The sequence below is a fragment of the Mustela nigripes genome, chromosome 13 (genome assembly GCF_022355385.1).
Source record: "Mustela nigripes isolate SB6536 chromosome 13, MUSNIG.SB6536, whole genome shotgun sequence".
Taxonomy (NCBI): domain Eukaryota; kingdom Metazoa; phylum Chordata; class Mammalia; order Carnivora; family Mustelidae; genus Mustela; species Mustela nigripes.
This window is the reverse complement of record NC_081569.1, coordinates 39,090,606-39,117,535: the sequence shown is the minus strand read 5'-3', so window position 1 is coordinate 39,117,535 and position 26,930 is coordinate 39,090,606. Positions and strand designations below refer to the sequence as shown.

Below are 26,930 nucleotides of genomic sequence, written 5' to 3'. Positions count from 1 at the left end.
TCTCCGCCTACTGTCTTTTTTTTTTTTTTCCTTTTTTTCTTTAAACTTCGGCCTCTAAAATCAACAAAACTGAAATACCTCACTGAGGACTCCTCTGAATTTTGAGTAGGTCTCACCTAAGAATGTCTACGTTTGTACTAATCGGGCGGAAGTTGGTTCTAGGAAACACCTTCGAAATGCCATTTCTGACCTTTTTTCCTCTTCCGGAAATTTCGAGTTGGGAATCAAGGTTGGGGGTTGGCCTGAGGGGAGGAGTCGACGCCTCTGGGAGGTTCCGGGTCGGCACTGTTAGGTGGTTGAGACTCAAACGTGTGCTAAAGAAGTGGGAATCGTGGCATTTACGCAAAAGCTAAGACTCCCAGGGAGAGGAAAATAAAAAGGTAAACGTGATTTGTGTGGTTCGTGATTCATGTAAGCTCTCCATTGAATTGCCGGCACTTAGCGCGTTTTCCGGTATGTACTATGGTTGGATATTCAATAAATATTCGTCGAATAAAATGACCCTAGGACGTGTAGAAGATTTTATGAGAAAGAGAGTGTGAGTCAGCCTTGTCCAGATGGTTGGGAGACCGGAAAAAGGAAAGGAAGAAGGGGAGAGGAAAGGTCCAACGCCCACAGTAGAGGCAGTAGAATGACAACTGATGGCAGCCTCCGTCCAAGAATTTGAGCAAGCTTTCTGTTCTACCACTTTAAGCACTGTTACTGGGGTACTGAGGAGGCTTGAATGAAGTAATCTGGATTAAATTCTGCCCTTGCCCTTGCATCTGACGTTTCTAAAGCTGTTTTCTCTTCTGTAAAACCCGAATAATTGCAGCTACTATGTGGCATGGGAAGATGTTAGTGCATCCATTGATGGATTACTGAAAATTAGGTATCCAGGGAAAAAGTCTTAGGAAGGAAAAATAGATGTTTAGTGCACTGAAGTTGTGAGGAAAATTATATTTGTACTTGTTATAACACTGTGATACTGAAAGCCAGAACTATGAAAGTAATAATCCTCACCCCCTCACAGGGCTTTGTCAACAGGAGTGTTGTGAATGGCAAAGTGCTTTTATTAACTTTCTTGACATTTTCAACATTGAATAATCCACATTAGACATTGTATTTTCATTAAAAATGGAAATATTTCTTTTGTATCCTTCACTGCAACTAACCTGGAACTTTACAAATGCACTTTTTAAAAAAAATTTATTTATTTATTTGACAGAGAGAGATCACAAGCAGGCAGAGAGGCAGGCAGAGAGAGAGAGAGGAGGAAGCAGGCTCCCTGCTGAGCAGAGAACCCGATGCGGGACTCGATCCCAGGACCCTGAGATCATGACCTGAGCCGAAGGCAGCGGCTTAACCCACTGAGCCACCCATGCGCCCTACAAATGCACTTTTTGATTCAACATTTTCTTTAATGCATTGTAGACTGTATATATATATATATATATATATTTTTTTTTAAGCAATCTCTACACTCAGTGTGAGGCTTGAACTCAGGACCTGGAGATCAAGAGTCACAAGCTCTACTGACTGAGCCAGCTAGGCCCCCCGCTACTCCTATCTATATTTCCTGTTCTCTCCTGTCTCAGGTAACATTTATTGGTCACACTTCCTATATACTAATTCACATAAACTTTCTTGTTGAATCCTCATAACAATCATTACAAAGTAGGTAGTATTATCCCAAGTGTTTTGTTTTTATTGGGGTATAATTGGGGTATAATTTTATTGGGGTATAATTGACATATAACATTAGTTTCAGTATACAACGTGATTAGATATTTATATATATTGCAAAATGATCACAGTAAGTCTAGTAAACAATGATCATGTATTATCCCAACTTGACAGATGAAGAAACTAGGGCTCAGAAGAGTTAAATGTCTTGGCTGTAATCACAATGCTTCTCAGTTTCCAAGCTGGGATTTGTACTATTGTCTGATTCCAAAGCCTGTGCTCTTTCCACTATATTTACCATTGTTACTCTATCTACATTTTGCAGAAAGAGTGGGAAAACTCTGAAAGTTGTTGAAGGAAATCAAATTAACCAAAAATAAATTTCTTAAAGGCCAATGGCCCTTTATAGTATGGTAAAATTCCACATAATCAATTGATTTTAATTTATTGGTCAATTACTGCTTGAAAAGTTGTACATATGAAGTCCAGGGGATATAGGGTGAAGGGAGATGTTTGCCAACAGAGGGAGCACCCCAAGCAAAAGCACGGACCACCAGTACTGAATTGGCATGACTGGAGACAGGTGAATGCCTTAGTTGGCAGGAGGTATTGGGTTTCAAGTAGGTGTTGCCTTGTGTCTTCCATCACCATGAAAGGGAGTCCGAGACAGAGAGGGATGGACTTGCAGTCTTGGCATCAGGACTGTTCTGAATGGTCAAAGATTTGCTTGCGGTTTGTCAGATCTTCCTCACTTCCAATTTCTTATTCAGATACATACTCACCTTTTCTCCTGTCTTGGGATACTTTTTCTCAGATTTCCAGGACCTTCCCCCATTGGGGGTAATTTACAGATAGCCACTGTTGCAGAACTCAAGAACGTCAGGCATCAAAAATTGCCCTAGGTCAGTTCAGGGCTGGAAACCTAACAGCTCTCCTAGAAGTCCCAAAGGCAGGCCACAAGCACCATCTGAAGCTTAACCTAGGGGTTACTTAATTTGAACAAATGCACTAGAATGTAAGCTCCACGAGGGCAGGGGTATTGGTTTTGTGCATAATTCTATCTCTAGTTCCTAGAATAAATAAGGTGGTCACTGTTGAATTTTTATCAGGACTCATTTGGATTATCAACTAGTGTATCATATAAGACAAGTCCAAAAGCTCAGCTCATGGTTGTGATTTCTACATCCTTGGTGAATTTCAGTTGCCATTATTCCAGACCATAGGGCATGAAGGGCTCAGTTTAATTTATATATCATCATAATATATGGAATATATAATTTATATATCATCTGTGAATGATATAATCAACAAATTACCATTTTCACCAGCAGATTATTTTGTTTTGTTTTAGAGATTTTATTTATTTGACAAGGATTGAGAGACAGAGAGAGGGGGAGAGTGGGAGAAGCAGGCTTCCCACTGAGCAAGGAGCTGGATGCAGGGCGTGACCCCAAGACCCTGGGCCTATGTCCTGACTTGAAGGCAGATGCTCAACAACGGAGTCACATAGGCGCCCTCGCCAGCAGATTTTTCTCAGAACCCAACAATCTTCCTACTATACTACCATGTTCTCTCTCTCAGTTGCCTTTATCCCATTTCTCTTACCAGCTCCATCCATTTCTACTTACCTCCTTCTGATTCTTCTTTTCTCTCAACTAGCTAGAAGCCAAAATATATTTGCTATGTTAACATTAAAATGTCAGTTTGTGCAAGGCACTGCAGGGAACAGAGAAGAATAAAGTATGAACCATGCCCTCAAGTTCAAAACAATGAGGGGGAGACATATAGGAACAAAATTCTTGTAACAGGCAGAACCTATAAAAGAATGAGCAAATGGGGTGCCTGGGTGGCTCAGTCATTAAGCATCTGCCTTTGGCTTGGGTCATGCTCCCAGGGTCCTGGGATCAAGCCCTGCATCAGGCTCCCTGCTCTGTTGGAAGCCTGCTTCTCTTTTTTCCTCTGCTTCTCTTTTTTCCTATGCTTCTCCCTTTCCTTCTATTGCTCTACCTGCTTGTGCACTCTCACTCTCTGGATAATGACTTGGTCAAGCTTTGTTTCAGAAAGCTGACCCACTGGGCAGCATGAAGAATGGATTATGGTGGATTGGAAAGCTAAAGGTTTCCCAGGTGAGATTTAACAAAAATTTGACCTGGATGAGTGTGAAAAATGAAAAATGGAAACAATGGCAGGCAATTTTGGAGGAATGACAGAACCTTCACAAATAACTGAACGTGGGTGACAGAAAATAATTGTAAAGTAACAAAGGTGAAAGTTTTGAGCGGTTACATTAAAATTCTCTCAAGTTATGCAAACCAAATTATAAATAAAAATAGTAACTTCATTGCTAATTTCCTTGGGAGGGTAGGTGAGTTAATTTTCTTACAAAAAGAAAGCCTTTCCTTCTTGGATGCAAGCCTTGTTTGCATCCATCTTGACATCTTTCACCATAACCAACAGGTCAACGTTATCTGTCCCATGTAGGTAACCAGGTAACCTATTACTGGCTGAATAAGGTGCATGGGTATGTCCCAGTCTAGGGCCTGAAAACTTGCTCAGAAGCAAGATGACCCAGAGAGGTAGAAACAAACACCTTTCTAGTGCTTCATGGGCCTCCACTTAAAATGATTCTGTAAAATCTGGACCTCAAGCCTGTGAATAATATTATTATTTATAAAGAACTATATATATTATTATTATATTTATTTGAAGGAGAATAAATTATATTTATTTATTTGACTGGGGGAGGACCAGAGGGAGAGGAAGAGCTGAAGCAGACTCCCCACTGAGCACGAAGCCTGGAGCAATGTGAAGCCAAGAGGGAGGGGCTTGATCTCATGACCCTGAGATAAGACCTGAGCTGAAACCAAGTCGCCCAACTGAGTCAACCAGGTACACCATTTCTTTTTATTTATTATTTATTTATTTTTAAATTTTATTTATTTACTTGACAGAGATCACAAGTAGGCAGAGACAGAGGGGGTAAGCAGGCTCCCCACTGAGCGGAGAGCCCAATGTGGGGCTCAATCCCAGGAGCCTAGGATCACGATCTGAACAGAAGACAGAGACTTTAATCCACTGAGCCACCCAGGCAACCCTAAAGCCAAGAGAAAAATGAGTCAGGCAAGAGGAATTCTCCCTTATTCGTGGGGTGCAGGGGGAGGCATGAAAGGTGAGTTGTTATTGTTTTTAAGATTTTATTTGACACAGAAAGAGAAAATAACAAAAGAGCACAAGCAAAAGAAAGTAGCAGGCAGAGGGAGAAGGAGAAATACGATGCAGGGCTTGATCCCAGGACCCTGGGATCATGACCTGAGCCAAAGGCAGATGCTTAACCGACTGAACCACAAAGGCATCCCCCCATAGATTTCTTTTACCCAAATATCAGCAGAGAGAAGTTAAAATTCTTCCACTACCAATTCCCAATTATAAATGCTTGAGAATGTAACATCATTTTGCACACACGGCTTTCCCATACGCTAAACTTTAGTTTAGGAGAGAAAAAACTAAATGAGCTTAGAAGTCCACAGTAGTAATTCAAACAAAGCAAGAGGGTTTGTTTTACCTAACTGTGGTAGGTTAAAAATAGGCATAATTTTTTTTTTTTTGGCTGTCACTTCTTTTAACAGGGGTAGCTATCTCCCTACCCCTTAATCTGGACTAGCTTCAAGATGGCTCACTCACATGGTTGCTGATAGGGGGAGGAGAGGTCTCTTGGCCAATGGCCAATAGGAAACCAAAGCCACCTGCCAACACCCATGTGAGTGCTTAGAAGCCCATCATCCAGACTAAGTGAAGGCTTCAGATGACTGAGGGCCCCAGCTATCATCATGACTGTTAAGCAACCTCATGAGAGACCCTGAGCCAGAAGCACCAAATTCTGGACTCACAGAAACTAAGATGTTTGTTGTTTAAGCCACTAAGTCCTAGAGGTACAAATCAATAAATATTTCACAGCAATAGATAATACAAAACTCTGGGGAGTGTGTGGCTAATAGTGACGTTCTAGGAAATCAGGTACACCATAACAACTTATTCTCTGAGCAAATACTAATAGCATGGTAATCTAGACAGCAGTTCAATGAAAGACATTCATTCCTTTTTAAAGGCAGGTCAGGATGCAGTGGATGGGAGACTTACCACATCTCTTCCAAATCCCTCGTCCAGCACTCCTCTTTCAAAAGCTCTTGAAAATCTAAAGGAAAAAATCCCTGGGATAGCAAGCTTGGAGCATCCCATATTATGGAAGAACTTCCATGTATGTAAGTGGAGGAAGGGCAGGCCAGATTGGAACACCTGAGTGTCTTGAGTTGTGCTACCAGCTACACAGGGGAAAAGGTCAAAATTCTTCCTTTATAGAGCACAGTGTATCAATGACAATCTGCAGAGTTCTACACTTTCCAAAGCTTTTCCCCACATATATATTGAATAATACCACCTAAAGCAAAAATGATTTAGAAGTTCGTACTCAAGACTCAGCAGAGCCCATAATGAAAATTAGTATTTAGAGAATCCCATCTATTCTCTGTGGTGATGATAAAGAATTAAGAGAGACATGCAATTTGTCTGGGCTAATCAAAAGCATCTCCTAGAAACCCATACCTTCCACATGCTCTCTCAGTGTTAGCTGTTAGCCTAAAAATAAGCCTAGAAGAAGCTAACAATATAGGCATCTCAGTGGTATGTGCTTTATTAACCTTTAAAAGGGCACCAAGTCCCTGTATAGCACAATTTCTTGAGGAAAAAGTTAGGGGCAAATGAGAAGTTCTAGTTAATTTATCCATAACATTCTCCGTTAGATCAGAGAGGACAAATGGTTTCATATCCTTGCCAATTCTGATCCACTGGCAATAGGTGCCCAAAATACAGCACTGGATGGTGTTGATGGGCAACTCATTATGCCCCTGCTGTGACTGCAAGGCAAAGGAAGACAAATGTGCTGGGAATCCTTCATCCCTCTAGTAGAAGAAAAATTCCAACCCATCAAAGAAGGGCTGAGGAGGAGTGTTCTTTCTTACCTAGTAATTATCTTCTTAGACTCTAGAAGAAAAAGATGAGTGACAAACACTGATCAACACCATGCAATGCTACCATTTGTTATTAAGGGCAAGTGCAAGGGAAGTTGTTTTGGGTGGTGGGATGGAATGCAGTGAGCACTAAGAGAACTTACATATTTTTTCTTCCTTTTTATGCAGGAACTGCCAAAGTTTTAGTGTTTAATATTTAAAAGTATGACTGAACTTCTATCTTATGTATGTATTACATGCAAAGCTCTTTGCACTTGTTACCTCATTTAATTCTAATAACAACCTATTCTGTTTATAAATGAGACCTATGAGGCTCAGAAAGCGTAAGTTGTTCAAAGCTGCACAATTCAAAGCCCTTGTCTGTCTGACATCAATACCTTTATTCTTTCCACAGCTACAGAAACCATTTGTGTGGCCTGTGAATTTGTACAGAATACACAGGACAGAGAGGAGATGGCGCCTAGTAGGTCAACCACAAAATAGGTAACACTTATTTTGCTTAGTAAGAAATAGTTCTGGGGTGCTTGGGTGGTTTAGTCGGTAAGCATCTGGCTCTCAGTCTCAGCTCAGGTCTTGATCTAGGGTCATGAGTTCAAGCCTGCATGGAGCCTACAGGATGGAAGGAAGGAAGGAAGGAAGAAAAGGAAGGAAGGAAGGAAAGGAAAAGAAAGGAAAGGGAAGGAAAAGAAAAGAAAAGAGAAAAGAAGAGAAAAGAAAGAGTTAGTTGTTTTGGACATATAGTTGACCTTTGAACAATATGGGGGAGTTAGGGCCACTAACCATGCAGCCAAAAATCCATGTGTAACATTTCACTCCCCCCAAACTTAACTGCTAACAACCTACTGTGGACCAGAAGCCTTATTGATTACATAGTCATAACACATTCTGTACATATGTATTATATACTGTATTACAATAAAGTAAGCTAAAGAAAAGAAAATCCTAAGGATATCATAAGGACAATAAAATAAATTTTTTTTAAAAAGAATATGAGGAAAATACATTTACTATATTGTACTTATTGAATAAAGTCCATGTATAAGTGGACCTGTGCAGTTCAACCCATGTTGTTCAAGAGTCAACTGTAATTCTTAATTCAAGACGATGACTGAATCTGTAACTGAGAGAAGATATTTCAACCTTGATGTATCTAATATTGTGATATGCTGTTTGGGGTTTTTTTTAAGATTTTATTTTTAAGTAATTTCTATACCCAAAGTAGGGTGCAGACTTAAAACCCCAAGATGAAGAGTCACTTGCTTTTAACAACAGGGCCAGCCAGGCACCCCATGAGGTCTTGAAGAAGTAAGAAAACTCACTGTGCTTCCAGAGGAGTTGGAAGGTAAGTTTGAAATCAGGATGCATTTTCTACAGAATTAAACTATTTCTGTTTATGAAAAACTAAGAGTAAAATGTCCAGAGTCTGTTTAGCGTTCCAAATACTATTTTTAAAAGAGTTAGTTTTCTGCATGTCAAATTGTTACAATTCAAATGATAAAGCATGTTAGCAGCTAAAATAAAGTCACCAGAGTAAGAAAAATGTTTCAAATATCCATTTATCACTTGCATATTAACAACAATAAAAATAAGGATTTTCTGACAAAAGAATTTTAGTTCTAAAGTATTTGGACAGCTATCACTGAAATTTTCATTTTGACATAAGATGCAGCAGGATATGGAAGACACCAAAAAAAGCACAAAAGTTAAAATATTAAAAATTATTATCTTCTGTACTTGGTTCATTACTAATCACATTTTCTCTAACTAATTGCAGTCACTTACTAAGCTCCTGCATTAACAATCCAGGTTTGTACCACAAATATTTGTATTAAATAAGTTTTAAAGAAATAAGGCTTTATCTACATTAAAAAAATCAGTAGCCATTATGAAACAGGTCAACAGGTAGTCGTGCATCTAAATCTGATGTAATTTTAAAAAATAGAGAAATCTATCTGTTCTTCTTGTGTTTGGGGGAACATCAAGAGGACTCCATTGTACAGAATTCTCCCCATATATACTTCGTCCACCCTTGACAGGGACCCTGGCTTTTCCTGTGCAAAGTCCTACATCCATCACAGGCTACTTTAAGACAGGCTACTTGCTCCTTTCCCCATAGTAAGATGGTAGGCATGGGCCACCGTCACTCTTTCTGTCTCCCTCTTCTGCCCTTCTACAACTGTAGCCTAATCATCAAGTATTCTTTTTAAAAAATGTTATTTTACATCCACATTTCTTAATCACAGTCCATCCTCCATCTCTAGACATGACTATGTTGAAGCATGTTGATATTGACAATTACTACTGTGTTACATTTACTAATACAAAGAAAAAAAAGCAAGTAGCCATAACTGAATGAATAGGAAAATTCTGCAAATGTTAACTGGAGTGAGATCACTAGTTTTGAATTCCAAGATGTCTAACAGAAACTGTTTTATAAAACTAATTATGAAACACAAAGACAATAGAAATATAAGTTATTTATTAATCAATCCACTTACAAAGCAGGTGGCTTAATGCAAGCTTATTGACATCTTCACATATGATCCATGGGAACATGTCTTCCACATACAGACAGTGACGTAACTGACTGATGCATTTGCAATCTGGGGCATATTAAGCATATTTAGACAAATAAAGTTAGGCTATCCTGTATATGAAAGTATCTTGATAATATGCATCCTGAAGTGGATTAAAACTTTCTCCAAAGGAGAAATGTTAGTATATTAACTTAACTTTATATTCTATATTATGCAGTAAATCTTAACTATAGAAATTAAAAATTTTAAATCAGTGATCGACTCTTGGTAATGTATGAAGTGGGAGTCTAAAACCAGAGCAACAGTAGGTTGACAGTATAATTTGTGCCTCACAGTATCTGCAGATTTACTGTTTTCAAGTTTAAAGAGAAATAAAACAAGAGACATGTAGATTCAGCTGACTTTATTTATCTTTAAACTAATAAAATCCCTTAAAAGTGATTCTGGGACCTTGAGAAGTTCTATGAATGTAGAGATACCTGCCAATGACTGCAATTCTAAATCCTGACTGAATGTGTTATTACAAAATCAGTGTTAAGCAGATATCCTTACTATACGTGCTTAGCAGAAGACGGAACAAAATTCTACATGTCTTCTTCAATTTCCCTAGAATTTTGTGAAATCTGCAAGTATGTACAATCCAGCTAATTGAATGAATATTTAGTGTTCATCAGAGCTGTTTCACAGCAGCAAAAACTGACTCAGGGAAATAAAGTTCTAAACGATGTAGGAAAAGAGAAATACAATCAGAACAGCAGTCTAAATGTAGGATATCGATATTCAACTCTATCTGTATTGTGCTGAAAGGAAAAGGATACGCCAAGAAAATTTCTATTGATCACTCTGGTGATGTGAATACCACCTGCATCTGACTGAATATGGTTTGTAATCTGTTCCCAGTATTAAGGATGGTATTTAACTCAGAACTCCATATTGTAAATATACAGCAGCCATTTTGTCCTAATTAAGGAATGTCTTAATACACAATATTATCATTTTCTAGAGGATCTTTATACATTAAACTAAAGTACATGATTGATTAAATTAAAGGTTAGTAATGGATAAAAAAATTCATAATTCTCAAGACCTGGTACTATGTAAAAAACAAAAAGACCACAAAATTCTACTTACTAAAGCAGCTAATCTTGCCTGCAAGTTTAGGGTCACAAGCCCATAATATGTGCAAAGAAATGCAATACAAGGAACCATGCAAAAATACAGTAAAATGATACAGGAAAAATGTCAAATCTAGAAAAAAAAAGCTTTTATAAATACATCAAACTCAACTGTATACATAAACTGTAGGTCTAGCATTAGTTGTACCATATAGCAGAGCCGCACTCTAAGTTCAAGGCTTCCAAATCTGCGCAGGTAAGTCACGCCATCTTTGGTTGACTGCAGTACCAGGAGGATGGGAATGAGAGGGAGGGCAAGAGTTCTGAAACATGGTGTCAACTTTCACTTGGCAGCTGGGCCTCAATGTCCACTCTGCATATGGGGCACTTCTTATTGGTAATCAACCACTGGTCGACACATACTTGGTGGAAAAGGTGCATACAAGGAAGGCGTCTATTATAAGCAAACAAAACAAAAAGCAAAAATTGCAAAAGTGAATTTCATGACAATTGCATGTGGCATTTACTTTTAAATGAATGATAATATGTAATAATTCACAGCAGTGTTTTGAAGTTACCAGGCATCTTTCCCTTCTGTAAACAATAAAACCAAACAACCAAAAAACCCACATACCCAATCTCTCTAACGTGTTACACCTCTATTACATTACTACTTTGGGCAATACAATGTATAAATGACCACAATAATTAACTGTCACAGCTATGGAACCAAATTACATAAAATCTTGGGAATTTTAAGAATGACAATTACGCTGACAATTATTTCAGTTTGGTTTCTATATCTAAGCTGCCAATGCAATGAGGTTGGCAGTATGTTCCCTTTTATGTAATACTGCAAATATATTTTTAATACTAAATCACTGCATTTATTCACATTTTAAAAAAATGTATTTCATTTAATTCTCTCTCAAAAACATTAGCACGATGTTACAGTAAGTATCATATTAATTAAGGAATGTCTTAATAGACATTATTTTTTATCTAGAGGATCTTTATACATTAAACTTGAGTACATGACTGGTTAAAGGTTAACAGGGGCGCTTGGGTGGCTCAGTCGTTAAGCGTCTGCCTTTGGCTCGGATCATAATCCTGGGGTCCTGGGATGGAGCCCCACATTGGTCCACCCTGCTCAGCAGGGAGCCTGCTTCTCCCTCTTCCACTCCCCCTGCTTGTGTTCCCTCTGTCGCTTATGTCTCTCTCTGTGAATAAATCTTTTAAAAAAACAAAAAAAGGTTGACAATATTGTTTTCAATAATATTGTTATATCCACTTAAAGGAAGGTTAATCTGTTTTGGAATATATTTGTATTATCAAACTATGTTGTTAGACACTCAAATAAATACAATGTTATAGGTCAGTTATATCTCAATAAAAAATTAATAGAAAAAAAAAAGTAGGTTAAAAAATGATGACTTCACTATGTTACTCTAGGCTATCAATTAGAAATTGAGAAATAAGGGGCGCCTGAGTGGCTCAGTGGATTAAAGCCTCTGCCTTCGGCTCGGGTCATGATTTCAGGGTCCTGGGATCGAGCCCCGCATCGGGCTCTCTGCTCAGCGGGGAGCCTGCTTCCTCCTCTTTCTCTTTGCCTGCCTCTCTGTCTACTTGTGATCTCTGTCTGTCAAATAAATAAATAAAATCTTAAAAAAAAAAAAAGAAATTGAGAAATAATGCTTCCAGGAAATACAAGATAATATTAAATCTAAATGAACAGTGAGATAAAAGTTACTGATTTAAGTGTCCATTTCCACTTTCATCCAGTTAAAGAACTGTCATACATTTTCAGACTTCCTAATATTTTGTAAAATTCGTAGCTAAAAAGAGGTGTTCTAATTACTGTGTGAACAGGATTGTCAATGCTGTAAAAACAATTACCTTCCATATTTATAAAACTTCCTTGGAAATATAGTGTTCTAAAATAGCCTTAGGGGCTTCTGGGTGGCTCAGCTGGTTAAGCGTCTGCCTTTAATTCTGGTCATCCCAGGGTACTGGGATCAATCAGTCTGTGTCAGGCTCCCTGCTCAGTGGGGAATCTGCTTCTCCATCTCCCTCTCTCCCTCATTTGTGTGCTCATGCTCTAAAATAAATAAAATCCTAAAATGTGTTTGAAATAGCCTTATATGTGGTGTGGTAGCCAACTGTGCATAATTTTTTTTTCTCTCTCAGCAACTGAAGAAATATGAAAAAGTTATCCTTACATATTAGGGCAACAAAACCATCATGAGGTCTGTTATATATGTTATAGAACTTGTTCCACGTGAGATTATGTTACATTAGAAAAAAAATAATAAGAATAAAACAATTACTTAAGAGATTATAAAAAGAAAATGCCTGGGGCACCTGGGTGGCTCAATAGGGTAAGCATCTGACTCTTGATTTCGGCTCTGGTCATGATCTCAGGCTTGGTAGGAAAGAGTCCTATGTTAGGCTCCCCACTGGGTGTGGAGCCTGCTTGAGAGTCTCTCTCTCCCTTTCTCTGGGCCCCCTCCCCTCACTCACTCACTCTCTTTCAAAAAAAAAAGAAAAAAGAAAATGCCTAAAATTAATAGTAGGTTAGCATAGTAACATTTCTAAATCACAAAGTTGCACGAAGAGAAGAGTCCTATCAGCTGAGAGGAAATTTTAGGACAAAACTAATTTCTCAAATATGCTGTAAGACAAACTGCATGGAGCTAATGAGGATTGCTCTCTTTAAGCTTTGACGAACACATTAATATAGCCATCTTAGGTTCTAAAGAGGCCTCCACATTCTCCTTTCTGAAAGATTTATAGAAGACAATTTGATCACAAAATTTCCCTGGCCAAATCTTGGTGTGCCCCTAAAATGGGCAGTATATTTCCCATTACCAACCCCTCTGTTGGTAAGACAAAGATTCAACTTTCTATTCTTTTACTCCCTGTAAAAAGGCAATTCTACATGTCAAATATTGGTAACAGGGTACACCAAGAATTTGGTTTCTAGTCTACTTTCCAAAAAAAAAATCTCTTGTACAGTTTTGATAACAGATTTTAGATAATTAATGTCTAGTTACCTCACATCTTCACCTTCCTCTAAAATAGACAAACAGATAGTACATTTTTCCTCTGTGTCTTCCTCAGTCCCTTCTTCCCCATCTTGTTTGCAGTGCAGTTTCCTCTGTGAGAACCAATCAGTTGTTACCTTATTAGTAGAGATGACATTATTGAACAACTGAGTAAAGTCTGTGTTTATGTGAAAAATAAAAACAAAACAAAACCACACATTCACACCCACAACTTATCTCCCACGTAGCTCTCATGAATTCACAGATGAATTAAGTGACTATCACCAACTGTTTTCTTTTAAAACCCTTAAATAGCATCAAAAGCAAAATCAAATGTAACAAATTCATTAGTTTTAATTTATTAGTTTCTATTATCTTTAGTACACTATTAGGATATACAATATAAACTCTATTTTTGTCCCATCATGAATACAGCTACATGAACTTTATTCTGCTAATGAATATTTCAAATAATACCCAAATAAATTAATGCTAATTATAGTCTTAGATAGTTGAAAGAACTTAAATTTAGTGGTAACACCTCATTAATATAAAGAACAATCATTTTCATACTTTAATATTCTCTGTATAGCAGAGGCCATTGTTGCTTGGTGAAAGAAACTTATTTAACATGTCTGCTCCTTAACTTCTAGATATACTACTACATAAGGAATTGAGGGTAGAATATAAGAAACGTAGATAAATTAAACGTCCAAATAAATGGCTAGTTAAAGTACGGTACTGCTATACGATAAAATTTTGTATATGCTATTAAAAAGAATATGGGTGACCTGTGAGTGCGGAAAGAGGAGGAAAAGAAAATGTGCAAAACTGTGTGCATATCATCCCTTTTGTGTTTCTTTGGAAAGGCAAAGAGAAAATCCATACATATGCACGTTATTGTAAATGCATAAAAAATATCTGGAAGATTACCCAAGAATGCCCTATGATTTTTCTGCTGAGAAGGAAGATGGGGGTCGGCAGGGTAAGAAACTTTAAGTATTTTTTGGATCTTTAATTATTTAAAAAAACAAAACGAAAAAAAAAAAACTATGTATGTGTGGTTTTAGTAATACATAATGTAGGTGCCAGACTCCACAATCTCAAAAAAGCTCTGTAATAGTAAATTTTATTCACTTAAGCAATAATATAGACATTTCATAGGATAAATTCTTACCTTTTTATATTTATGTGGATATGTACATCTTTCAATTGTCCCCTGGGATGCACCACGATTCACATTTCCTAATCTTTCTTCCAAATGAATCAGTTCCTGAAGGTAAAGAATTAGTATCAAAAGCCAGGATGATTATTTCTTGAATAGCACTATTAATACCGTAAAAGCAATAAAGTTCACTATTTATAAACCTGCACTGTAAATACAAAAGCCATATATTGTAAGACAAATGTCTGTTCTTTTCTCAGCCAATGTAGTAGTATGGCAAAGTTATCCTTACAGATTAGACACCATATTACTACATGGTACTATAAAAGTCAGTTAGTACACATGCATGGAGAAGATAAAATCAATGAGTAAATAAATCAGGGAAACAAATCAAAGGATAGTTGAAAGTCCCTTTGACTTCAACTTCCAAAATGACATGAAGAAACAAATCAAAACTTCAAATCATGTTCAAATGATCTGTTCTTCCTGAAAATTCAAAGATAGTTAGCTACAAACTTTAGGTTTCTTCTGTCTAGTAATGTTTCTTTAAAAATAAGCTTAGTCAAAAGCAGTTGAGATTTTCCCCCCACATTTAATGGTATAGTTCTTCATCTGATATTTGTATCGATCTAGTAAATTTCTATATTCTTTTATATTAGATGTTTTCATGTACTCCTCTTTAAATATTTGATACTAAGATTAATACTGCTTATAAACCATTCCGTGATAACCCCCAGAAGCAGTATCAAAAATTCAGATATTGTGCTGCCTTCTGATCCCTAGCAGTGCAGCAATCCTACTCAACTGTGGATACCCATAATACATATACTCTCTCTATATATATTAAAGATACTGTGGCAAATATCTTCATTAATTTTATTACATACCTCGAAATTGCCCCTGAAAGGACCTCTGAATGATGTTCCATCCAGTCCTGATGAAATGTAACGAATATGAGGATAGCCTGCCATGTCAGGAACCTATTTTAATAGAAGACATAGGCTGAATCAAGTAAGAGTAGGCTTCAGTTTTAACACACTAAATAATCGAGACACTCAATTCTCTCCAATCAGCTACTCACAAAATTCAACTTCAGTAAGTATAAATAACTCCAAGTAAGCACTCTATAAAAGGGTTAGGTTCCTCTTCAAATATAATCTCATAGAATAACTATTAAAATGCAAGCAGAAAAAGAAAAAAAAAGAATAGCTGTTCTATGAGATAATAGGTTTCTTGTACTTGATTTATTTTGCATAAAGAATCCTAAATAGAAAATACCTAAAGTTAGTACTGATGCTCTTGGCATCAGTATTAAACATATATGAACAGTAGAATTTTCATAAGATCAGTCTAAACATATGAATTTTCATAAAATCAGTCTAAACATATAAACAGTAGAATTTTCATAAGATCAGTCTAAACATATGAATTTTCATAAAATCAGTCTAAACATATGAACAGTAGAATTTTCATAAGATCAGTTTAAACATATGAATTTTCATAAAATCAGTCTAAACATATGAACAGTAGAATTTTCACAAAATCAGTCTAAACATATGAACAGTAGAATTTTCATAAGATTTTGTCACTTTCAGAGAAAAGTATTAAATATTACAAAATAAAAATGCACAAAATTTTCCAACAAACTTATTTCCCTTCCTCTAACTTCCTAATTGCTGAAGGTACTCTGGCTCTTTTTTTGTTTCCTTCTGTTGGTGCTAGTTTTAATAGCATTTTCTAATTTTTTGTTAGACATACTTTCATTTCGTTCTGTTGGTGAAAGTTTTAAGTGTTTTCTAATTTTTTGTTAGACATATTCAATCTTCATTATTCATGAATTTACCCACTTGATAAACATTATTTGTAACTCCAAAATCAACATTTGTACTCTGAATCACAGCAGCAAAAAAATCTGAGCTGCCTGACATGGAGAACAAGGCTCTGCCTTCCCGTTTCAGCTCTTATACTATAAACAGAGGTCTTTTTTTCTTTTTTGTGATCTATTTAAGTGCCATCTATTTACATTTCCATTTTTGTGCACTTTACTGGTGACTTTTTTAAATGGCTACCAAACTTAAGCGCTGGGGGCTAGTATTCCTAAGTACAACAAGGCTGTGATATGCCTTGTGGATAAAATGTGTGTAAATAAGCTTCATTCAGGCATGAGTTTCGTTGGCCATGAGTTCAACATTAATGACTCAATAATACATATCAAATAAGGTGTCTTTAAACTGAAACAGACATCAAAAACAGGTTATGTACTGACTGGCTATTGTGACCAGATCAAAAAGTGACCAGAGGTGTGCAGTAACGGAACTCTGTATTCACCACAAGAATAATGGCTCTATATTTACTTAGTATTTGCCCAACATTATAAAATTTAACTACCATACACAACAACAATAGACTGTATTAGGAAAGGGAGCTTCTGGGATAGAGCACCATTTTTCCATCATTATAAATAAATCTCCAACATTATTAGTCAGCGTCCACTGAATCGCAACATACTTCTAACAAGTTTAGAGCTTTAAAAGACAATTTGTTTATAGAAAAGAATTTAAAATAAGCAATAACTTTTAACCTTCAAATAGCCTATTTTTCAAATATCTACAACTTTTCTTGCAATCAAAATTAACACTACCAAAAGCTCTCAGCAGATAACCTAACCTCCTACACATCTCTAAGGAAAATAAGAAATAAGAAAGGAACTCCTGCTCCCTCAAATTATTTAAACCTGCACTTGTCCTATAACTCTCCCCAAGTCTCCTTTGTTCCTGAGTCCTGGTTTCTTGGGAGAGCAACTTTACTTATTGCTACGTAACCCCCATCCCTAAGACCTACAAATGTCAACTTAGTTGGAGTTCTGTGTGCTTCTGCTGTTTGACAGCTCTTTACATGCTGTAACCACTGTAAGAGTACCATTCTCAATTCCAAAGCCTAAGTCTCAGGTATAATAAAGCATCTTGGAAACCAGTCCTATAAGCTCTTTACCCCCACAAGATGAAAAAAACTTCTTTACTCTGTACCACCTTTTATAACTAGTAGATATTATGAATTGTAAACTCAATATATTTTTGCTGAACTTGTTCTTCAGAACTCAAATTGGTATCAACAAGATCTGAATCTGTTCAAACCAGAGAGTCAGTATAGTCCTGCAGGTCAAAAAATAAAGGATGAATGCATCAGAACAGACCTATTAGTAGGTATGACAAAATAAAGCATATGTTCTAGTGACAATAGGTCAGGACTCTCACCTTGGTACAAAAAAAAAAAAAACTATCATTTTTTTATTAAGAAGAATACGTTTCACAATGCAAATACAAATACAGACTTTAATGTATCTTTTTACAGCATAATTTCAATCTAATAATAATAATTCTCAAATTCCATTAGAACACCCATAACAACAAATAATATTTAAAAATTTTCCAAATATTTAATTTGGAAAAGGAAAAATACTTTTAGAAGAAGACTATGTCAGAATTTTGAAATTTTTCTTTTTTACCATTAAAGGAAGAGCTCCCAGTTGTAAGTGATGAAGTCGTGGTGGTGCATGGTAATGGGCCAAGTGAGGATGCAGTGCTCCAGGCGTATAAGTAGCTGCAGTCACTCCAGCTTCAATTCCCAGTTCCCTGACAAAGGATGAGAACACTACCTTTTAGCCATACTTTTTTTTTTTTAAATTTGACCGAGAGAGATCACAGGTAGGTGGAGAGGCAGGCAGAGAGAAAGGAGGAAATAGGCTCCCTGCTGAGCAGAGAGCCCACTGCAGGGCTCAATCCCAGGACTCTGGGATCCTGACCCAAGCTGCAGGCAGAGGCTTTTACCCACTGAGTCACCCAGGCGCCCCTCCTTCTAGCCATCCTTAAAGTGTCTTTATGATCAACAGAAATCGGGGAATATATTTACATTTTTAAAAGTAATACAAAGTTTCTTAATTGACACAGTTGAGAAAAAGATAATTAAGCCCCAAAGATTTAATTAATAATTTCAAATTCATTTCAGCCATTCAAAAACTCAGAATCTCAATTCTGTGACCATGAGAAGCAAAGCATTTGTATTCTAGTTTCACACTCTATAATGGAAGGAAACATGACGAATGACCCTTAAGGTTCCTGCTAATCTAAAAGCCTGATTCTACTTGAGGATCATACAAAATAGTTTCATTTTCTGGTTTATATGAATGTTACAGATGCTTCCAGTTGGATAGTATCTGTGAGTTGTTGGCATCAAGATAATTAGAAGAATAAACACCTCTATACCTTATAAAGTAAAAGTAAACAAAGTTTTAGAAAGAGTAAAATTGGTAAATGCCACATTTTCATATACTTATTCTCATTTTTGTTTTGCCTCAAATATCATTGTGGATCAAGGTCTCATCTCTGCCTATCAACAATGGATTCAGAAAGAAAAATTAATGCAAATCTGCTTCCACTTCTCTAAAAAAGACCACATGCCTTGGACGCAGGTTCTATTTCCCTTGTCAATAAACAGGGATTAGGAGTGGTAAAGAAGATTTGAGTACAAAGGTGGGGAAGTGCTTAAGGCAATTGTGAAAGATCCATTTAGGGAGTTAACTTTGATGGCATATATCCCTAAAAAACAACAAAAAAGCTATACTCCTGTTTGACATAGCTCTCTGCCCCAGAACTCAAGTTCCTCTTTTCACTACATGTTTCTAAAACTTGCCCAGAGACAGTGCCTCACAGATAAGCTGGAATTCAGTTTTGCCACATCACCTTTTTGCATGGCATCCCACTATAAAGCATCTGTTCTGACATTTCTACCACAGGCTGCTGAGCAGAACTCTGAAATAAACAAGATACTGACCAAGCAGATCTCTCTGGAGCCTGTCGAGGATGGGAAGACATAGTCTGAGGCACATGAATATGATGCCCATGACCATAGTTTGGGTGCATCCTATGTGGATGGGGTGGGGGCCGTTCATGTGCCCGCCTGGAAACACAGAACACAAAAAGACCACTGGAAATAATTGAATAATTGGTTATTTCTTAATGTAGAAAAAACAATCTAGTATTATTATAAACAGATATAAATAAGTAATAAAATTACTTCTATAAGAATATAAAATTATATAATGATTAATAAATAAATCAAGACACCGTAACACTACAATTCTCAGTGCTTATTACCATACCTTCAATTCAAGTATCACCCAACAAAAAGGCAATTTTAACATTATCTTGTATACCTTCTTTACAGTGGGTATTTTAAACAGATTAAAGGAAAATCAATGGGAAGAAAATTTTAAAAAACACCCCAGCAAATGCTGTAGGCACAAAGAAGTTATCTTATATAGACATAAAATGGAAGAAAATGGAAACTATTTTGCTTTGCTTCTACATTGTAATGACATTCATCCACTATAATGGCTAAAACTTATTTTAAGAGAAAAAACGTTGAACCTTGTGCATGCAAATACATGTCAACACATCTGGGAAACTGATATAAGCTCCATTCACACTCTTTACTCTGCATCCCAGATTATTGTATTTTCTCTTTTTAGTCTAAAGTCAGCCAAATTTATAAATATAAATAGTCATAAAGGTCTAAACAAATAGCACTTAAAAAACAAAACCATTCCAGAGATTCATTTTTACTATCTAATCTCCTATTTTCTATCCGTTTCTAATCCACTTACAGATTTCGCATGTTTAAGCTAAATGATTTAAAGATTTTCTAGGCACTGGCAGGTAAGAATTTTAAATTGCCAACTTTCTCTTTTTTTTTTTTTTTTAAAGATTTTATTTATTTATTTGACAGAGAGAGACACAGCGAGAGAGGGAATACAAGCAGGGGGAGTGGGAGAGGGAGAAGCAGGCTTCCTGAGGAGCACGCGGCTCAATCCCAGGGCTCCAGAATCACGATCTGAGCCGAAGGCAGACACTTAACTACTGAGTCACCCAAGGGCCCCTAAATTGCCAACTTTCTATATAAGGATTTACTATATCAAAATGCCAATAATAGCTAGAGATTCTGGAAATTACCTTACATAACTAAAGGAAGAAGTTACCCATGTGCTAGATCATTAATCAGATGGAGAGTTTTGCAAATACATTTTGGAAAGGGCTAAATGGTAAATATTATTGGCTCTTTAGGCTGTACGGTCTCTACTACAACTACTCAATTTAGTCTTTGTGGTGTGAAAGAAGACAGGGACAATACATAAATGAACAGGTGTAGCTGTTTACCTATAAAACTCTACTTACAAAAATACACAAGCAGAATTAGACCAACAGAGTTTGCTACCATGAATTAGAAAATCATATCCTGAATTTTCAGAAAGTTCAATTACAGTCTTTTCATGAGGTTTGGAGAATATTTTAATATTTACGTTTATAAATAAACCAAGTGAAGAAGACTGTTTTTTCAATGGCTGTTGTTGAAAATTCTACTAGTATTCTTCTTCCCTCTGGCTGGTAACATATATCTTAGCCAACTTTATCTGTTGTTCCTCAGGGTCACCAATTTTAACATGAATCTCTACTATGGGATGCTGAAGAAACTGACAAACAAGAAACTGATTTACAAAAATAAATGACCCTGGGCCATTTCCTGAAAATGGTTTGATTTCTTTAACTAACCTGGTATCAACTTGTTTTGTGAGCACCTGCAACTCAGGACAAGATAAAGGAAGATTCTAGTTAGTAAAGAATTCCCTAGGATTTAGTACAGTTATATCACTTCTAAAGATTTTTAATTTTAAAAACCAACAGAAATAGAAGGAAAAGGAACACAAAGTGATCTTTTAAAAAAACAAGAAACCTACGTTGGATGCTGCATCATCCTCCTCCTTTGAACTTCCATCCTCTGCATCACTTCATGAGGATGCAGCCTCTGCGCTGGAGGTGCTGTGGCTGGAATATGGTGTGAAATTGGCTGGTGTGTGGGAGGAAGATGCTGAGGGATTGGTGCGGCCGTACTGGCTAAATGAGTTGGGGGTGGGGGTGCCACGGGGTGAGAAGTTGCATGAGAAGATATCTGAGAATGGAAAGCATGTACAGGATGAGGAATAACATAATCCACTTGAGGTGGAGGCTGAGTCGGAGGAGGAGGGTTTCCATGAGAATGGGGACAGGCAGAGGCTTGATGATGAAGTGGTCTTGTCAAAGAAGCATCTGTTAAAAAAAAAAAATACAGGCACCACACCGTTGAGCATATATTGTCTTTTATAAACATATTAGTACACATTTGACTTTTATCAATACTTTATTAAGGCTTGAGTCTGCTCAAATCTGCTTTGCAACCTGCTTTCTTCTTTGAATGATCTTAGGTATCGTCTTAGGTCAGTATATATAGTTTTACTTCATTCACAGCTTCATAGCATTCTATTATATAGGAGTGTATCAAAATTTATTAGAGAAATCACCACTGACAAAAATGGGAAATAACCCAAACACTGCACTGAACACCTTTGTGTATGATGCCTCTTGTGCTCTGTGATACATATATGCACATGACCACATGCAAACATGCGTTACTCATGGACGGCTTCTGCGGCATAAATTCCTGTAAGGAATTCTTAGTCTGAAAAAATCATTTAAATTCAGATACCAGCTGACAAAGTACCTGTCCCAAAAGGTTACCATAATTAATGCTTCCGTGAACAGTATACAAGAGTGCCTGATTACCTCTACACTCTAACTAAATTCATTAAATGCCAATCTGAGAAAAATCTTGTATTTATTAACCACTTCTATTTCTTCCCAGAATTACCTATTCATATTCTTAGGCTACTGTTCACCTTTGTCTCATTGGTATTCTTTGTATACATGGAAGGTTTGTCATAATAAGGTATAAACATTTTTGCAAATTGTCTTTTGTTAATTTTACAATATGCAAGTTTCCTGCTTTTATGAAGTCAAATGTAGAAGTTACACCTTTATAAATACATAAATCTTGCTTTCCTTTAAGATTACTGGTCACAGAGCACTACAGAGAAGACAGGAACTTTTTAGTTCCTCTGGGCAGCACTGCAAAGGTAACTCCTTTAATGCTGCTCTTCTCGCTCCCTGCGCCATGTCTTTTTTCCTGTGCTACATTAAGAAGATGAAGGGGCATATTTGCCAAGAATCTGTAATAGAAACCAGCCTTAGTAAAGATGGTTTCCCCTATTTCATTCTTTATGTTTCAAAGTGGCTGCTGAAAAGTCCCTCTGAAGAATACACGTTGCTCTTACTCTAAGAGACATGCATCTGTTTGAGGTTTAAAAATATGTTTGGGGGTGCCTGGGTGGCTCAGTGGGTTAAAACCTCTGCTTTCAGCTCAGGTCATGATCCCACGGTCCTGGGATCAAGCCCCACACTGGGCTCTCTGCTCAGTAGGGAGCTTGCTTCCTCCTCTCTCTGCCTGCTTCTCTGCCTACTTGTGATCTCTGTCTGTCAAATGAATAAATAAAATCTTAAAAAAAAAAAAAGTTTGTCTCCTTGGATGTCAGTCCCAATTTCATTGTATCTGGAAGACCTTGGAATCAGATATGGAGGCATGGCCATTCTCTAGTTTCATGAAAGAAGAGTTTCCTTCCATTTTAATCACTTCTGATTCAGCCGGGGTGAAAGTTAGGTAATGAGGAACTCATTCAGCCATATTTTCAAAGGCTACCTTGCTAGCATGTATTTAAAGGAAGCTTTCATTAAGTTCAATATAAACTCTGAGAAAAACTTTTAAGTGATTTTTCTGAATGTCATGTTTTCAAATCCAGACTTTACTCCAAGAAAACCCAGTACTTGGTCATAAAAAAAAGAAGCCCCTACACTGTTAACTGTCTTCCTCAAATTCAGAGTATTTTTTCCAGTTTCAATTCAAAGTTTTCTATTTCTATAATCATTATATAAGAAATAATACTGACAAATATTACAAGATTTTAAAGTTTAGTTTCAGAACGCATCAATTTATTTAAGTTTAACTCTTCAGCAATCATTTTTTCAGCTTTATTGAGGTATGATTAACAAATACAATTATATATATTTGAAGTGTACAAGATGATGATTTGACATACATATACTTTGTGAAATGATTACCACAATCAGTTCATTAACACATCCATCACCTCACACTTTATGTGTGTGTATGTGGTGAATAGTTCAGCCATTATTATAGGTCACTGTATATTCTAAACAAAACAGGTTGCTTACCACTGTAGAAAGGTGACATTCTGCATTCCCACAGGCCATCTCCCTTCCTTCTCTATTTTATGTGTTCTTGCCAGTTAAAAAAAAAAAGTTCTTGATATTGCTTCCTAAAAGTTCAACATGTCACTTTGATCTAACAATCTCAGTCCTAACAAGTTACCAAAGAGTAGACTAAAAAACTACAATGTAACCATCAACGGAGAACTGGTTTAATATACAATAGAATATCATGAGGGTATTAAGAACAGCAACCTAGATTTTTATGGCTAATATGAGAAAAAAATCTAAGATGTACTGTTAAAATTTTTTTAAAAAAGAAAAAAACTCAGAGAGAGGCAAATAATATGCTTGTTATAATCCCACTGTTTTAAAAGGACAGACAAACATACTTTTATAGGTACAAAGAAAACTTCTTGAAGGTTTTAAAAACTACAGTTGCTACCTTCAAGGTATTAAGACTAGTGGGATGTGAGGGAAGGGCTTTTAACTTCTCATTTAATGTCATTCTGCAGTTTGAACTTCTTATAATGTACACAAGTTAATAATAAAAGTAAAATGAGTTTAAATCTAAAACACTTCTTTATTAGTGCATTTAAAAAGAAGCATTTATTAGTGCATTTAAAAAGAAATGCACTCACTTATAAATTGCTTCACTGTATTATTGGGGGAGGGGGGCGAAAACCACACATTTTGAGTTCCTAATAAAAGACAATCAACTGAAGATAAATATCAACAGGTATCACAAAACAGCCTGTACAGCAGAATTTGCCTATTGGTCAATGCTTTGCAAAAACTGTTCCAAAAATCTGTTTTCTAACCTATGCTTTATATCTTAAATTGTATTACTGAAAAGGTAAATGATATTATCTCCAGGTTTCACTGTACACATTCTGGGCTGACTCCAGCGTATCTGCAAGACCTAGATCTTTTAAATTCTAGGAATAAAAGAAGAAATCTAATGAGATATATAACTGAAAATTATCCTTGGCATGTAATCAGAACAAAAGCAAATGTCCTTGCCAACCTTCTAGTGTACCCCTGGTATGAATTTCCAGTGTTTTTTTCATCAAAGTATTAAGTTTCCATATGATTATTAGCTTATAATGTAACAAAGGAGTAAACATGCGTTACATAGCCTAAGAGCACTTTTCACTCGTAATACTCATAGATCTCACAGATTTCAATGTCTTCAGAAAAACCATGTCTGACTTTATTTAACTGCCTGCACCAAATGAATAGAGAAATCTTTCTGCATTTGGCCAAGCTGTCTGCATATGCCTCAGATGACCTTCAGAATTCTTGGTCAAAATTTACTTTCTTGGGGTGCCTGGGTGGCTCAGTGGATAAAGCCGCTGCCTTTGGTTCAGGTCATGATCTCAGGGTCCTGGGATGGAAACAGGAAGAGAGTCGGGCTCTCTGCTCAGCACGGAGCCTGCTTACCCCTGACTCTCTGCCTGCTTGTGATCTCTCTCTCTCTGTCAAATAAATAAATAAAATCTTTAAAAAAAAAAAAAAACTTATTTTCTTGTGCCCAAGAACAACTACTAAACTTTCAAATTGTCTGTTACTCCTAAAGGATAAATCTCAATCACTTAAGGTTTCCTTTTATAGGAATCTAAGGTGCCATTCAATGTAGTCATTTCACGTATTAAAATATAAATGTTAAAATGTAAAAGAGACAAAATATAATACTTTATTTACCTGACCTTTTTAAACAACATCTGTCTTTTTTACCTTAGAAAACTGTTTTGGGAATGTGGGGTGAAGAGAGGACAAAATGGAAAAAATACACCCCACCCTCAGGCCAAGGAAATACTAAAAATTTATAAATTAGGATTATTGAAAGGTTATTTCATGGAGGAATGTACAATGCTTCATTTATATGCCTCTAAGTTCTCTGCCTATTAAATTTATACTTACAAGGAGGTGGCATATAATGTCGACATGATGACAGTGAGGCTTGTGGAGGGGGCTGGGGCTGTGGCTGCGCCACCATGCTTGATCCATAACCATCTATTGATAATGGCTGACTCGGGGCAGCAGCAGCAGCCTGATGGCCAAAGATTGCAGCTCGGGAAGAAGAAACAGGGCAGCAGGGGTCAAATGCAGATGCTCCGTGAAAACCACCATTTCCATGACTTCTGATACCATTGTTGCTCAGGTCTACTGGCAATGCCTGCTGTATAAAGAGGAACTATAAATCTTTCTAAAGTTTGGTCAAAACACCATTCCATGTTATATTATAAAAGTACTCCAAGTGCAATCTAGAAAAATAGGATCTCTAAATTAAAATTTCAAAATGGTAAAATTTTTAGTATGAAGACCTATTCAGCATGAAAAAAGTACTGTGTGTGTCTTGGAATGTAAAAAATTGTAGTAATTATATATTTAAAATCTATAATCAGTTTTAAAAAGTCAAGCATAAGATCATGCTACAAGATGAAAAAAGTTAATATATATTATTTCAAGATCTATTTCTCTCTCATTATCTAGATCTTAGAGAAAGAAACTTTAAAATCATAGTTCCATATTCTTCTTTACCCCCAAATTTTGATTATTAATTTAGGACTACTTTGGAAAACATATAATCACACCCCTGAAAAGCTTAAGGATTCTAGGTAAAAACCTATCTGTCCTGTTTCTACATTGTATATAGCAAGCATTCAACTGAAACTCTAATAATACAGACATTACCCAAGATAAAACAAAGGGTATGTGATTATTCAAGATGAAGCATGAGCTAGCTTTGCCTCAGAACCTTTTCATTTACCAAAAAAATTAGGGAAGGTCCATTTACTAAGTTGGAAAATAAACCAAAGAGTCTAGATTCCATGTCTACTCGTCAGTAATTAAATTTATTCCCCAAATGCATTTTGAAAAGTCCTAAGTAAAACATTTCACTTCATCACAATCTACTCCAGGGCAGGTTACAAAACAGAACTGCTGCTTTGTATTCTCAAGTGATTTAAAATACAAGTCTTCACTTAATGTTCAGTATAGCTGTAATTTTTTAATATGATTAAATAATAATTAAAAATAAAATAATAATTTGATGTTATATATGAATTTATATACAAGAATTGTTCAATACTAGAAGCTGGGGAGCTGAAGATGAAAAAAGCTAGGGAAATGCATTATCAGAGGCCCAGGTCACCCAGCAGTCTTTAGAGAAACCATTATGGTCTCCATATCTCCACTGGACTCCAAGCTTGAGGGTAACAGAAACAA

The 26,930-nt window shown here is 36.4% G+C and overlaps 1 protein-coding gene and 1 long non-coding RNA gene across 11 annotated transcripts in view; one reads left to right on the top strand and one right to left on the bottom strand.

Annotated features, from left to right (window-relative positions):
* Positions 1-97: 97 nt before the first annotated feature.
* On the top strand, positions 98-21,330 carry LOC131999247 (uncharacterized). Of its 6 annotated transcripts, XR_009399056.1 has the most exons (6): positions 98-380; positions 4,417-4,554; positions 7,084-7,172; positions 7,962-8,031; positions 20,215-20,264; positions 21,031-21,330. It is a non-coding gene; the product is annotated as an uncharacterized LOC131999247 (long non-coding RNA). The 6 variants fall into 6 exon arrangements; XR_009399055.1 differs by lacking the exon at positions 20,215-20,264; XR_009399058.1 differs by lacking the exon at positions 20,215-20,264 and having other exon boundaries at positions 4,411-4,554.
* The window catches only part of RNF111 (ring finger protein 111), a 96,465-nt gene continuing 78,681 nt past the window's right edge, over positions 9,147-26,930 (bottom strand). For 2 of the 5 annotated variants that reach the window (XM_059372028.1, XM_059372029.1), the window contains exons 7-14: positions 25,623-25,881; positions 21,341-21,689; positions 19,381-19,533; positions 18,056-18,182; positions 15,438-15,530; positions 14,563-14,658; positions 13,395-13,522; positions 9,147-10,795 (exon numbers count right to left, since the gene is read on the bottom strand). In XM_059372028.1, the coding sequence (XP_059228011.1) occupies positions 10,678-10,795; positions 13,395-13,522; positions 14,563-14,658; positions 15,438-15,530; positions 18,056-18,182; positions 19,381-19,533; positions 21,341-21,689; positions 25,623-25,881 (1,323 nt within the window). In that variant the 3' untranslated portion in view covers positions 9,147-10,677. The remainder of the gene's footprint in view (positions 10,796-13,394; positions 13,523-14,562; positions 14,659-15,437; positions 15,531-18,055; positions 18,183-19,380; positions 19,534-21,340; positions 21,690-25,622; positions 25,882-26,930) is intronic. The other 3 variants (XM_059372030.1, XM_059372031.1, XM_059372032.1) reach the window with 3 other exon arrangements.